Source organism: Leptonychotes weddellii, chromosome 16, assembly GCF_054177405.1.
Source record: "Leptonychotes weddellii isolate Sample4059 chromosome 16, ASM5417740v2, whole genome shotgun sequence".
NCBI lineage: Eukaryota > Metazoa > Chordata > Mammalia > Carnivora > Phocidae > Leptonychotes > Leptonychotes weddellii.
This window is the reverse complement of record NC_138384.1, coordinates 1422612-1436870: the sequence shown is the minus strand read 5'-3', so window position 1 is coordinate 1436870 and position 14259 is coordinate 1422612. Positions and strand designations below refer to the sequence as shown.

General features: G+C 59.5%; 1 protein-coding gene across 1 annotated transcript in view; it reads left to right on the top strand.

Annotated features, from left to right (window-relative positions):
* The window catches only part of BANP (BTG3 associated nuclear protein), a 127705-nt gene extending 121619 nt beyond the window's left edge, over nt 1-6086 (top strand). The window contains exon 14 of the mRNA XM_081806249.1: nt 5656-6086. Within this exon, the coding sequence (XP_081662375.1) occupies nt 5656-5709 (54 nt within the window). The 3' untranslated portion in view covers nt 5710-6086. The remainder of the gene's footprint in view (nt 1-5655) is intronic.
* Nucleotides 6087-14259: the final 8173 nt, after the last annotated feature.

Here is a 14259-nt window from a genome sequence, read left to right as displayed (position 1 = left end):
TCTTACCATGACCGTGCTCGTCCCATGCGGGTGCTCCCATGGCCGTGCTCCCATGACCGTGCTCGTCCCATGAGGGTGCTCCCATGGCGTGCTCCCATGGTGGTCATGCCCCCGTGGCTGCAAACTTCCATGAGGTCGGCATCGTGAGGTGTCCTAAGTGCATTCAGTCGTGGCCGCCGTCACTGCACACCCCACCCTTCCCCTACTGAGGCTAGCACTGCGGTGGCGCCCGCGGGTCTGGGGCCTGGCTGAGGGGCAGCGTTTGGGCCTGGGGGATGTGTGTGTGGGCTTGCTCTCTCTCCTCGTAGAATCAAGCCGCTGCTTGCTGTCCTGGGTGCAGCACGAGCCCGGGAGGCTCTGAGCGCCAGGGCCCATGCCCCCGGGGGTACGGTGGTGACACCAGCTGGCACCGTGGCGCCCAGCACAGGAGTGATACGCATTCACCACGGGGCCCGGTCTGGGACCCGTGACGTGGGTATTGCTTTTCTTGAAGAGGCCCCACAAAACCTGGAATTGCCCTTCACCTCGTCACCAGCTCCCACATGTCTCGGAACCAGTGGCTGAGTGACTGAGCGGGAAGGGGTCCAGCCATGGGACCAGAATGTGGGCAGTGGGTCTGGTTTTCAGCTCGTTTCCTATGCACTGCGCCTGGGACCCTTCTGGTTCCTGACCCTCCCAAATAAGCCATACTTGTTATAAGGCTAAGCTGAAACCCCCAGAGCTGGGGGACGCTTCCTTGTGGGGGACAGACACCGGCCTCCGTCCCGGGCAGGCCCCTGCTTCCCTCCGGGCCCTGCCTGTCACAAGAAATGGACCCTCTCGAGACCCCTGCCCAGCTCTTGCTGGCCCACATGATACGGTTTAAACACCCCTTCAGGTCACTCTGTCTGACCATGTCCTGCCCGGCCCTGCTCGGGCCATCCAGGCTGTCTGGAGGAGGTGAGCTGCGGTTCCAGCCCTCACCCCTGGCTGCTGGCCCTGTTCCCTAGCAAGGACCTCCCGCTGTAACCACGGAGGGGCCCTGACCGGCCGCCAGGCCGAGTGGGTGTGGGTCAGGCCTCTCCGCGGATCCCAGGCTCTCTGCGCCTGCCCCAGGCCGAGGCATGCCTCAGTGAGGACTTCATGCTGGCCGGCGGGCCTGGGGCAGCTCCAGGAATCCCCCTGAGCCAGACCCGGCTTATCACAGCGAAGCAGCTCCATCCTCCTTGCTGGCGTCCTCCAGCCCTTTGCCGCGTCTCTGATTGGTGGGTTTTCAAGAATGATCTCAGTGCCGTGGGTGTAGCGGACTTCGGGCCCATGGCTGCTGATGACAGGGAGAGCCTGTGTTTGCTCCCTTTGCAGTTTGTCCCAAACCTTGCAGATGGATCTCGAGAGTAAAATTCGCTTTCCTCTCGTGCTTCTCTCTCGAGCCAGGACCAGGCCCCCAGAGGCCCAGGGGACTGCCCAAGTGCTCCCCGCCCTGCCTCAGCCCTCTCTCCTCCCGCTCAGCAGCGAGGCTGGGGCATCATTTCGCCAGAGCCTTGCAGCTTAACAGGGTACGAAGGTGGGTCATAGAGGACCCTATGGTTCTCAGCCAGGGGTGATTCTGACCCCCCGTGGGACATGGGCCAACATCTGAAGATCTTTTTGGTTGTTACAACTGGGGAAGGGGGTGCTACTGGCATCTAGTGGGGGGAGGCAGGACCCAGGACCTGTGGGGACAGGAGTTGGAGTGAGGAAGGAGGGAAGAGGGCGGATGTGGGGAGGAGTGGGGGGAGGAAGAAAATCCCGAAGGCCCTCACTTCTCCAGTAAGGCCAGGTGTCTCTCAGAGCACGGTTGGCTTCCTATCTGCATGGCGTCCGTTCTTTGCCTTGGCCAGGAGTTGGGGCAGGGGGCAGATGGGAGAAGGGACGCCCTGGCCTAAGGGGTCTCCCACCCTGATGTCTGCATGCAGTGGCCACTGGAGGAGTGCGCACTGGATGGGCTTTCTGTGGATGCTCAGGTTACAAGAGACATGCCTGTCCCTCGGGGCCTTGCTCAAGCCCATGCCCTGGGCACCTCCTCACTGACCACCCCTCTGGGACAGCCTGCTCATCCTACAGCCTGGGCCCTCCTCTGGGCCGAGGCCCCAGGAAGCAGAGCATGTGGTGGATGGTGGGGGTTCAGCTCGGATCAGGAGAGGCTGGGGGACAGCCTGGCAGAGCTGAGGATGTGGATGGGTCAGCCCCACACGCAGGGCTAACACTGGTCCGGGAGATGGAGGAAGACGTGTGGACATGATGTGGATGACCCAGCAGGGCCACACAAAAGCAGGGGAGTGCCTGCGGACAGCAGCTACCCGCTGGGCAGGGGTGTGGCGTCGGGGGCCGACTGGCCGTGACCTGCACTGCCCAGCACCTTGGTGTGTGGGCTCGGCTCCTGCACACTCAGACCTTCTCCCGCAAGGCTCAGTGTGCTAGCAGAGTGGAAAGCAACATCCTGATAGTCCATGTGAACCCCATCCCCGTTCGGCCAGAGAGCAGAGAGGGTCTGTCTGTCCGTCTGTGCTGTGCCTCAGCTTGGCTTGCCCACTCTACCTCCTTCAGTGCGTGCAAGTTCCTTGTCTCCTCTTGGCCTCGGTGCTCGTCTGTGTTGTAGGGTGTCCAGCGTCTCCTGGAGATGAGACTCCCATGGGGCAGGAACAGCAGGGACTGAGGCTGTATCTCTTGGCCGGCCCATCAGGGGAGGGGGCAGCGCTGCACTTCGTCCCTTTACTGGTCATGGGAATATTGACTATTTAATGTGGTGTTTCCCAGGTCCGCTCTGCTGCAAGTTATTCTTTTCTTTTTCATTATAAAAAAGGATTCTGTAGAAAAGTACTCTAAAACTGTGTAAACATTTCATGCTTCCTCGAACTTCCACTTTTTTATTCATTTATCTGCGTTTGAACTCAGGAACTAGTTTTTTTTTTTTTAACAGTGTGATCTGTCACTCTCCGTGAGCCCCATCAAGCTGGCTCCCAAGCATGTTGACAGCCCCTGGGCTCCTGGTTGGCTTCCTGGCCACCTGGTGTGTCGGAGTCTTCCAGAAGCACCTGATGCTTCCCTGCCAGACTGAAATCTTCCATCTCTGCAGGGAGTCCTGCTCACTTTTAGTGGAAGATGGTATTCAGAAACCAAGATGTGAATGCTGCGGGTGCTCAGGACCCTTGCACAGCCATGTGCGTGTGTGTGCATGTGTGTGTGTCCACGCCGACACACCCGCTCGCTCACCTGCCTTTATGTACTTTTATCTGCTGCTGAGTTTCCCAGGCCAGCGAGTTGTCAGCCTCCTCCCTCGTCGAGTGGTCCCCATTTTCAGTTCTTCGATGCACAGAACTCCTCACTTGATCCCTGCCAGGATTCCATGGCCCTTAGGAAGCATCCTCCCTGGGCCTGTCATTGGGTGGATGGCGCTGCCAGGGGCCCACCAGGGAATCTGGGCTGATGGCAAAAGTCAGAACAAAATTTGTCACCGAGGCGCTCTGAACAGATTTCTGAAAGAGTTGCTGGCGTTTGCTGTGTTCTTTATAAGAGCAAAAAGCTGAAAAGCCCTCTCTGTGTCCAAAATGATTCCGTGAACCCTGGCTTGGGCATCTGCTGCAGACCTCTAGACTCCCGACTGAGGGTCCAGGGGCAGAGGGGGATGGCAGGAATTCTCCAGCCTGAAGTGCGTGGAGGTGAGAGGAGTGAGTGTTTTAGTGAACGAGCTGGGATTTGGCTCCGGGGCTACGCCGCAGAGAAGAGTGCACTCCAGACTCTGGGGTGGCTGGGACTTCCTGCCTTCTGGAGTTATGAGGAGCCCCCAACTCTTCACTCCACAAGACAGCCTCATCCCGTGCCCTCGCTCCTGGGCCAGCAGGGCCTTCTTGGACTTGCCGTGGAGCAGGGAAAGAGGCAGGGAGAAGCAAGTCCTATCTGAACACCCAGCAGTACAGGGTTCACGTGCCCTTTCTCCCTGCGCTGCCGGAGAGGCGCCCTATCTTCCTCCACCTGGACGTGGTTAGTCAGAAGGAAAACCATGCCCACTGTGGCCCATTTCCTTTGTCAAGGCACTTGCCCGACCCCAGGGCCAAGCCTGCCCCTGCGAATGTGCGGCCACTATTTGCTCATCTGACTGCTGGTGCTCTAACCTTTAGAGCCCCGGCCCTTTCTTTGGTCCTGGATTCAGCTGTGGAACAGCCTGGCTAGAGCCACAAGCGCAGAAGGAAAGTCTCCTGGGAGGGCCAGTTAGAGGGGCAGCATTAAATCCCCAAACTCATGGCTGACCAAGGCTTTGTCCCATCCTGCAGGGCTGAGGAGGCCCAGGGGCTGAGCTGCAGGGGCTGGGCAGTCTCTGCAGGAGGCCGGGGCAGAATTATGCCACCGGCCACAGGGGTTCTCACCACTAAACACTTGCCTTGAAAGGAAAGGTTCCCTCTGCTCTAGGAGCAAGAGAACATGGGAGGGCATGCTGGGCAATGAAACAAGGGTGCTTAGGGTTCAGGAAGGGGGTTCTCACTGGGCGTCAAGGCCCCTCAGGACAGGCCGTCAGCCTTCATTCGCTCCAACCTCGAGGTTGCTGGCTGATTCTCCCCATCTTCCTACACAGGTGGTTCAGCCCTCATGTGCCCGGACATCTCTTCCCACTGATGTCCTTTCTCAACCTGAACTTCCTGGTTCCTCATGCTTCCTGGGCTAAGGAGCCCCCTAGTTAATTTCTGCCTCATTGACGGGTATTTCTTTTTGTGGTCTGCAAATACCCTCTCAAGGGTCAAAAGGGCCTTGTATTCTGTGGTGGTGATGGTAGACTAAAATCCAGTGAAATGTACAGTATGTGAATTATATCACAAATAAAACTGTGATTTTTTTTCTTTTTTTAAGTGGGCTCCACGCCCAGTGTGGAGCCCAACACGGGGCCTGAACCCATGACCCTGAGATCAAGACCTGAGCTCATATCAAGAGTCAGATGCCCAGGGGCGCCTGGGTGGCTCAGTCGGTTAAGCGACTGCCTTCGGCTCAGGTCATGATCCTGGAGTCCCGGGATCGGGTCCCGCATCGGGCTCCCTGCTCCGCGGGGAGCCTGCTTCTCCCTCTGACCCTCCCCCTCTCATGCTCTCTCATTCTCACTCTCAAATAAATAAATAAAATCTTAAAAAAAAAAAAAAAAGAGTCAGATGCCCAGCCTACTGAGCCACCCAGGCGCCCCAAGCTGTAAATTTTTTTTAAAAGGCCTTATCATTTCTAATTACAATAAGTAAATTAATGATAACAGCATAACTCTTTGGCACTTTACTGTTCTTTCTGTTACTCCTTTGGTCTTCAGATAAATGAGTGTAGAAGAGAGCTCAGACACCATCATCATCTCTTTGCTGATAAGGAAGTGGTGTGACAGTCACACTAGGGAGTGCTAGGGCTAAGACGGCCCATGGATTTTGACTTTGGCTCTTCCTGTGTGCTCACCATCAGCTGACCTTTGATGATTTCACACTGGTCACCATCCTGGTCTAACTTGGTCATTTTCAAGATTGATTAGTCTGCGTCCCTTGACCTTTTCATTGCTTTTCTCCGACCCTCTTTCATGGACCTCTCTTTAGGACAGCACTGTGGTGGTCAACCTCTCAGATGACCCCATTGACCCATGCATCTTGGTTTTGTCATCTTCCCACCTTGCATCAGGTCCAGTTCAAGTGGCCAGTGGAATATGGCAGAGCTGGTGGAGTTGACTTCTGAGGCTGAGCTATAAAAGGTGCGGCAGCTTCGTCTTGGTCTCTTGGGTCGCTCACTCTGAAGGATGTCTGTCATCGCTGGGACACTCAGGAAGCCCCCACGGAGAGGCCACTTGGAGAGACGCTGAGTTCTGTGGCCAAGAGCACCAACCTGCCAGCTCACTGACGGAGCCACCTGGGAAGGAATCCTGCTGCTCCAGCCACACCTTCAGACGAGACTGCCGACCCAGCCGATGTGAGCCCACAGCTGCACAAGAGGGCCCAAGCAGGGATGCCCCGTCAAGTCCTTTCCGAGAAAGGGGGTCTGGGTCCCACTTATGCAGTTGAGCAGTGCTGTTGCCTGCAGCAATATGGAAAATAAACCTGCACTAATGGGCTGAGTGACGGAGCGAGATTTGTGGGGGGAGCTCTGAGGGCGGTTCTGCCCGTGTCTCGTAAGGAAAGGCATGAGGGGAGACAGAAGCTCCCCACAGAGGGCTGATCAGCGAGACACCTTCTGTGTTTCAAAATATCTTTCTGATTCGTGATGGCAAACAGTGCTAAAAATAAGAAATGGGAGGGATGTGGGCCATTTGGGGAATCAGGACAGACTGTGGGGCCAGCCTCCAAGGTGGCGTCAGTGATGGTGTTCATGCCCTCGTGGTGTTCATGCCCTGTGCATGCCCCTTGCACGCTGGGCCGGGCCTACACGTGCAGTGTCATATGGTGGAAGCAACAGCATGGGGCTTCTCCTTGACGTAAGATTATAGAAGCCCTGCAGCTCCTCCCCACTCGGTCTGTTGGGGAAGCCAGCCGCCGTGCTCTGAGGACCCTCAAGTAGGCATGTGGGGACGAGCTGAGGCCCCAGCTGAAGCCAACCAGCTTGCCAGCCGGCAAGGAAGCCCAGTCTGGCCTTCAGATGAGACCGCAGGGCAGAGCCCAGGTGAAAACTGCACAGCCAACAGAAAGGGTGAGAGATAGTAAGTGACATGTAAGTGACATTTGCTGTTTTAAGCCAGGAAGCTTTGGGGTGATTTGTTACCCAGCAATAGATTACTGTAACAAGCACCCATCTGCACAGAATACAGATGAGGGGATGCCCCACAGTTTTGGACCAGGGACAGACAGAATCATCCATTCTTTCCTCCCTGAGACACTTCTTAAGCTCCTGGAGTAACTGCACGCTGAGCCGCGTCAGTTACCTGCTCCGAGCTTCACCTTCACCTGGTTCTGCAGTGTCCACTCCAGCCTGCAGCGCCATGAGGAGGGCAGTTAGACAGGCCGCCCGCCACCTTCACTTGACAGCAACCAGTCCAGCAAGTACACCCCTCGGGAGGCCAGTGCTTGCTTCTCGACTCCTCCTGAGAGTCGGGCCGCGCCATCCGCAGGAGGCATGCCCTGTGTCTGCCCCACGAAAGAAAATGCCTTGTCTGAAAGGCCTGAATCAAAGTTTTGTAGGTAAAGTAGCTGTGCTCATCCTCAGCCGAGCGTTGGAACAGCTGGGAGCTTGAAGCCCGCGGTCCTGCTGCAGCCCCGAGACTGGCTGGGCCGTCCGGAGCCCACCAGGCCCCCGCGGGTCCAAGCCCCGCCCGGGGGTGCTGATGTGCAGCCAGAGGTGAAACCACTGTTTTTGATCTGCCAGGTTTCTGCTAATAAAGGGTTCTCAGGCCTTGTTTGCACACTAGAGCTGTTGGTTAAAATGTAGAACCCAACAAATCCACAGTCTTGGGAGATTGTTGCTCTGGAAACGGTGGCCGGGCCTGAAATGGTTTACACGTAATCGCATTTGCTACAGGAAAATCTGTCACGGGGCTGTGCAGGGCAGGATGCCCAGTGGGCTTTTGAGGTAGAGACGGCCACAAAGCCCGTGGTCATGCGGTGATGTGAACCACCCCACAGCAGGCACGCAGTGTGGGTGCGGTCGACTCGCGAGGTTCCTCAGACCTGTGGCCAGAGTCCGCAGGACGTGTTAGGCGCCTGAGACACGGACTTCAAGGCCTGGGCTCCCACGGGGTCAGCAGGACACAGCCAGGACTGACCCGCAGTCCGGAGGCGCATTTCTTCTTCCTTGAGGAAACTGTTCTCCTCTCAGTGTCCTTCAGCAGAGAGTGGGGAGGCCCACCCGCCGCTTGGAGGGTGATCTCCTTCACCCAGAGCTCGGCCACACCCGCCAGGCCCCTTCCCTGCAACACGTGTGTTATTAAACAACGGGGTGGGGGGACCGCCCGGCGACATGTAGCCCTGACCTCCTGCTCCCAAACTCGGCCTGGATCCTCCTCCTGGCCCGGCCCTGCCCCTGAAGGAGCCGCCTGTTGGGATTCCGTCCCCAACCCCTTTGAGGCGGTTCCTGCCTGGGCTGTGTGCCCTTCGTGCCCGTTGATGCGCGTGCTGTATTTGCCCGCCGGCTGCCGCTGATGGGGACGCTCAGGCGGCTGCGATGGGGACCGTGGGGCCCTTGCACCGAAGGGCAACATCCAGACGAGGCCTAGAAGGGGCTTCTTTCCCACGGGCCCCACAGGGTGGGATTTCTCACCTCTCAGGATGGCTCCGGGCTCGGGGGTAAGATGGGTTCAAGTCCCAGCTGGGTGACTTGGGCAAGTCACTTAGCCCTCTGAGCCTTGCACCCCCAGGTTTGCCGCGGGCTGGTGCCTCCAGGCACACGTACGGGCCGGGGCCGGCTCTGGGAGGCGGGAGGTGGCTGGTGGCTGGACCAGGAGACAAGAGTGGAAACAGAAAGGACGACCCGAGGGCTGAAAAGGAGCCAGAAGTCAGGATTGGCTTTCTTACTTTTAGATGCCTGTTTCCTGTTTGTAAAGGCGTCCACGCTCGTTGTAGGAGACTACAAGCATATGGACCTGGTGGGGTGTCTTAGTTTCGGGGTATTCCTGTTCATTTCACAACGCCTCAGACATCAGGGGAGGACGCGCTGGAAGTTCTCACCTCCGTCCCGCCGTGCTGGCCCTGTTCCTGGGTCTCCTCCTGCCTGTTTCAGACAGAATCACTTGCACCTAACTATGTGTTTGGAAAAAACCCTGCAAAGGTGGCGGGCCTTGAGCCATCACCCCAGGAGCCCCTGGCGAACCCATCTCATGACCTTTACTAGTTTACTGCCCCCCCATTTGGGGGCATTGAGCTTCCAGTTAGTTAGCACCTTTGAGACATGTTTTCTGGATCTTGGATCTCCTCTGGAGAGGAGGCGATGCTGTGGGGTGACTGCATCAGATGTGAACGGCGTTTTCAAGGCCAAAGACCCTCAGCAGCAAGTTGGCTATAGCCACACCCGCGTGCATGCGCGAGCCCCCAGCTGCGGGATCAGGCGCTGGTGATGGAGTCTGTCTGGGTCCCCAGTGACAGTGCCTCCAAGAATGTTGCACCTGCTAGTAGTCATTTAATCCTGACCCTTATCCCCACCGGAGCGGTGCTCTCAGTATCTGAACTTTGCCGAGCTCAGAGACACTAAGCAATTTGCTTTAACCGGCCCAGCCAGGAAGTGGTCAAGTCAGGGTCCAACCCCTACACACTGCTCCCACCGGGCCACGTGGTGTGGATGCTGAGCGGCCCCACCCCATTCCTCCATGTGAGGGCCACAGGCTGCAACTCTGGGGTGTCAGCTAAGTTCAGGAATCAGAAACCAGAACGAAGATTGGGGATGTATCTTTTCAGTCTCCCGATCCAGTGGCTACTGAGGGTCCTTCCTGGTGGCATCGTAGTCAGGAAGGACCCCGGAGACCCCAGGGATGCTTTGGAGGGTTGGGTGGCAGCCTCGCTTGGTCCCCGTGGCTGGACAGGATTACGATGTGAGCACATGTGTGGGCGTGCATGTCATGTGTGTCATGTGTGAGCATGTCTGTGTGAGTGTGCCGGGGGCCTCTCAGGGGCTGGGGGTCCTCTGCAGGGCTGCTGTCCCCCGAGAGGGGTCCCTCCTGCCATCTCTTCACATCCACTGTGAATCCCCGTCTGGCGCACGGTAGGAGCTCATGCCTACTTAAGGAAGCGGTACATTATGGCCATGTTAAGCTCTCATGACTCAGTTTCCCTGGTAGCTGGTGAGAGCCAAGGATGCCTTGGTAAGCAGACAGAACGGGCAAGTCTGGGGCCGCGGGATGTGTGGCCTTAGAGCAGAGACAGGCTTTCATGTTTGGTGACCCTTGCCTCCACCGGGCACGTAAGTAGCTTCCCCCAAGTTTATTGGTCAGTGGGTGCTACTTACCTGCAGACGTGGACTCGGGGGCTCACAAAGGACCATGACTGGCTGAGTGTCCACAGAGAATTCGGAGAGGCGGGAATTCATCCGTCTCACTTCTCCCCCCAGTGCTCACCCCCCTCCCTGAGCTTGGGGGTGAGTCTGAGCCACTAAACTCTCCTGAGGATGCCCCAGGAAGGAGCCCAACAAAGGGCACCCCCCAAAACCTGTGGGCTGGTAAGCCCCAGGGAGGAGGTCTCCTGAACCCCCAGCCAGCAGGTGCGCCCCTCCGCCACCTGAGGAAGCAGCCCAGAGGGTTAAGAAAGCCGACAGAGCCTCACGGAGGAGCATCTTCCGGCGCCTTCCCCACATGCTCCCGTTTATGGAGGAGAAAGCATGAGGAGAGCCTGCTGGAGACCAGGAGCCTGTCCTCTGTCCCCAAGCGCAGCCAGTCTGCATCCCCGAGTGCGCGAGACCGATCTTCTTCGGATGCCTCCTAACCAGGCAATGGCAGGGTTAAGTGTGTGAAAGGGGAGAGGGAGTCCCAGGCTGCCCGGGGCTTGAAACTCCCCAGCTGAGAGCAGAGCAGCCCGAGGAGAGGCGGGGACGGCCGCCCCGTGGTTGCTGCAGGCACCTGGTGCGGCGCGGGCCGAGCGCACGCAGATAGCTGCCGGGACACACACAGGCTGCCGGGACACGCGGCAGACCCGCCACCGCTGCTCGGGGGTAAGTGCAGGCTCCCTGCGCACGGCCCAGGCTCTGGCGCTGGCTGCCCGGGGGGGCGGAAACTGAGTGCTTCCCCGAGGAGTGAGGGGTGTGGACGTGATGCTACCAGGGCATGCTGTGTTTTTATTCCTATTAACGCATTCAGACTCGCAGCCAGATCGTGGGAGCAGATGCCATCTGGGGACGTCTGTAAGGCCAAGCGGAGCATTCTGCTTTCCCGTAGAAAATTCCACGTCTGGACCAAATGTGAGCTCAAAGGCAGACCCGTGTGCCAGGCACGGAGACCCGTCCACAGCCTTTGATCTGCCACCATCAGGGGCGCCCCCTTCATTAACGCTTTCTCTGGGTTGTCTGCGTGCTTTCCCTTCTGCGCGCCATCCCCGGGGACGGCCTTATCTGCAAGGCACCCGCTTCGCGTGTGCTGTGAACAAATCCGACATAGCTGCACTCTTCGCTAAATGTGCATCTCGTTAATGGCTTTTCTGAGTAAGTGAGCAGGCAGGGCCGGGTCCCCCCACCAACCAGGAGCAGGACTGGCCTGGCAGCTCGCGGCTGCACGCAGCCGATCCCAGGCATGCGCCGGCAACAACAAGCTGTTCCTACGGCGTTTGTGAGCCATGGTCTCCTCACGCCAGCGCCGTGGGAGCGGGGTCCCCAGCAGGCCTCTCCCTGTGCTCCCTGATGTGTCTGCTTCCCATTATCAAGTCGGGCGGTGAACGAGAGTGACAATCTCAGTTCCCATGTCCACTTCCTGAAACTCCCCGGGACTGTTCCTCCAGCACATGCAGACTCGGCCCAGAGCTGCGGTGCGGGGTTTGCTAGGGGTTCTCCTGGGCTGGGTCTTCGGGGTCGGGAAGGATGGCAGCCCGGAGGGACCCGAGTGACAAATGGGAAGGGAAGTGGCTGAGGTTTCAAAGTTCCAGTCCACCCAGGGGTCACTGTGCTTTGAGCCAAGTCAGGTGACATAAGATCTAGGCGAGCTGCTACCCTGTGTTGGCGATTCCTGCCTCCCGTGTCCTGTGCCGTGATGGGAGGGGGGTGGAGGTGGTTTTGGGTTGTTGAGAACACCGGCAGGATTCCCCACTCCTGTGCGGATGGTGTGAGAACGCGGGGCTCCCTAGCCGCCGTGCAGCTTCCATCAGTCTGTCCCTCCTGGTGGTCAGGCGTCTGGATTCAGAAATGCCCCCATTGATGGTCACAACTGTCTTCCCAGAATTGGACTCCACGGAGCGAGTCCTCCCCGACCTGGAGCTCTGCCTAAGCTGAGCGGTCAGAACGAGGTGCAGGCGCTGGACGCTCCTAACGTGTGAGTTGCCGCGACCGTGTGTGTGTGTGTGTGTGTGTGTGTGTGTTTCCACGTCGTCCGCTGGAACCCCGTCCCCTCGGCTTTGTCCCATGGCACGCACCTCGTGGCTGTGACCCCAAAAGGGAAGACAAGCCGGGCTCCAGGTGAATACACCTTGTTGTGGTTTTGGTGTTTCTTGAGATGGTGCCCGTACGTGCAAGGGTCCTGAGGCGCTCCGGGAGCAGGACTGGCTCTCCGCCGGCTTGCCACCCTGTTTTCCGCGGCTCTCCCCTCCCAACTCCATGATGCTGCAGCCCCGAGCACACAGGGCCTTCGGGCGTGGAAGGTGCCGTCACTGTGGGCGCTGGGGTGGGCAGTGTGGGTGGGCTCCCCCGCCCCGCCCCTCTGGTGGGTGCCCTTCCTCTGTGCTCTGCGCTCCAAGTGGCCCGGGCTCTTCCCTTGAGGACCGCCTCGCGGTGGGGCTCCTTGCAGGTGCTCCCTGAGAGAGTTTGGGGCTCCGGCCCCCAGGTCCTCACTATGCCCTGCCGGGTGCCATCGTGAATGGGGGTGGGGGGCTGGCCCCCTTTCTCGTGCAGCACACGTGCTCTCCCCGCGTGGGGCGAGGGGCTGGACCAGCCCTCGGGAGCACTCAGGGGTCACCAAGTCCCACACCCTTGCTCCTGGGTCTGGGAATCGCCAGGCCTGCTCCTGAGGAACGGGGTTTACTGTGTCTCCTTCACGTTGTGGTGGTTTCCGTCCGCAGAGGAAGGAGCCCCCAAAGCCCAGCAGCACGGAGAGGTGTCCTAACCGCCTTTTATGGTCACAGAGATTGGGCCTCAGGGCCGTTAAGACACTCGCCATGGCCACCTGGCCAGGAAGCTCTGAGGCGGCCGGCAGCCTGGTGGTCCTGTCGTGAGGTCATCTGCCTCCCAGATGCCACCCGAAAGTCCCCAATGGGTCCGCGGGGTACACGGTCCACTCCCTGCAAGCATACAATGCCATGGTCTTCAGTGTGTCTGCAGAGCTGTCAGCCCTCACTGCCGTGACTTGAGGACACTCTCATTTAGGACAGGCCTGTGCCCCCGCGCAGCCCCCCTCCCCGGCCGGGCAGACCCGCACCCACTTCTGTCCCTTGGTTTGCTTGTTCTGGGCTTTTCCCGTGACCACACCGTGTTTGTGCTCCGTGGCTGGCCTCCCTCCCTCAGCGTCGCGTCCCCCGGGCCCGCCCCCGACGTAGCACCTGCTCCCCACGAGATCGTGGCCCTTCCTGCCCGGCCTCACGGCCTCGGAAGAGTCGCTGGTGTACGCCGTGCGGCTCTCCGTGTGGCGACCAGAGGCCTCGCTGCAGGTCACCACCACCCGGCACAAGCAGAGGGCTGTGGCCCGGCGGCCCCACGGGTGCTGCTGGTGGCTGCCCTCCTCACGAGCAGCGCACACGCCCCCGGCAGCTCTCCCGGGGAGAACACCCCGCAGGTATTCCCAGGAGCTGGCCGTCCGTAACACACGCGCATCCCCGGGGGCCTGGGGGTGCTTTCAGAACCGCGTGTGACCTCAGGCCGACTCACGTCCCTCCAGATGGACAAAGCATCCAGGGCCTGAAGTGCCACACTGTGAAAGATCCCGAAGCCCCAGCTGGGGTCTCCGTGACGGGTGAGCGCTGTCCGCCTTGCAGCGGGGAACGTGGCGCCAGGACGTGGGCCATGTGGTGGTGGCGGGTGCACGTTTGCTTAGAAGGAAGGAAGTCACCGGATCCCAGACACCAGGCCCAGGGCACGCACCGGAGGCAGGTCCTCACGCCAGCTTGTGTGCCCGTGGATGGACGACACGGCCCCCGACCCAGCGTGCGCGGACCAGGCCACGTTTCAGGCAGGCGGAGTTTGGGCTCAGGCCCAGTGGGCTGGTTTCAGGGAGTCTGTGCGGAAGTCACCTCCCAGGTTAGTCACCTCTGAGTAATCGAGGCTTTAAACCCAGAATCCGCTGCCTGGCCACATCTGGCAGTATCCGGGCCAGCACAGAACGTTTCCTTCTTGGCCGGCGAGGCTCCGCAGAGGGAGACAGCGTGGAGGGGCGCCAGCGCCGCGGGCCGGCTTCCAGTCCCCCCGTGCGCCCCCATGCCTCTGAAGTCAGTGCATTGCAGAGGACTGACGCGCCGTCCTGCCCCCGCTCCGCGCTCCCCGCAGTGCCGATGTGCAGCCCTTGGCCGACGGGCCTCCCGCAGGAACGCCCTCCCGCAGGGCGTCAAGGGCCACGAACTCCCACAGAGGAGACGGGTTGCCTCCCAGGGAAGATCCCTGTGTACTTTCTCCAGGGAGTGGGTGTGTGGTCTCATGCTGCCAGGGTCCCAGGACTTGCCCTCGGTGTCACCTTCCTTACCTTCTTTG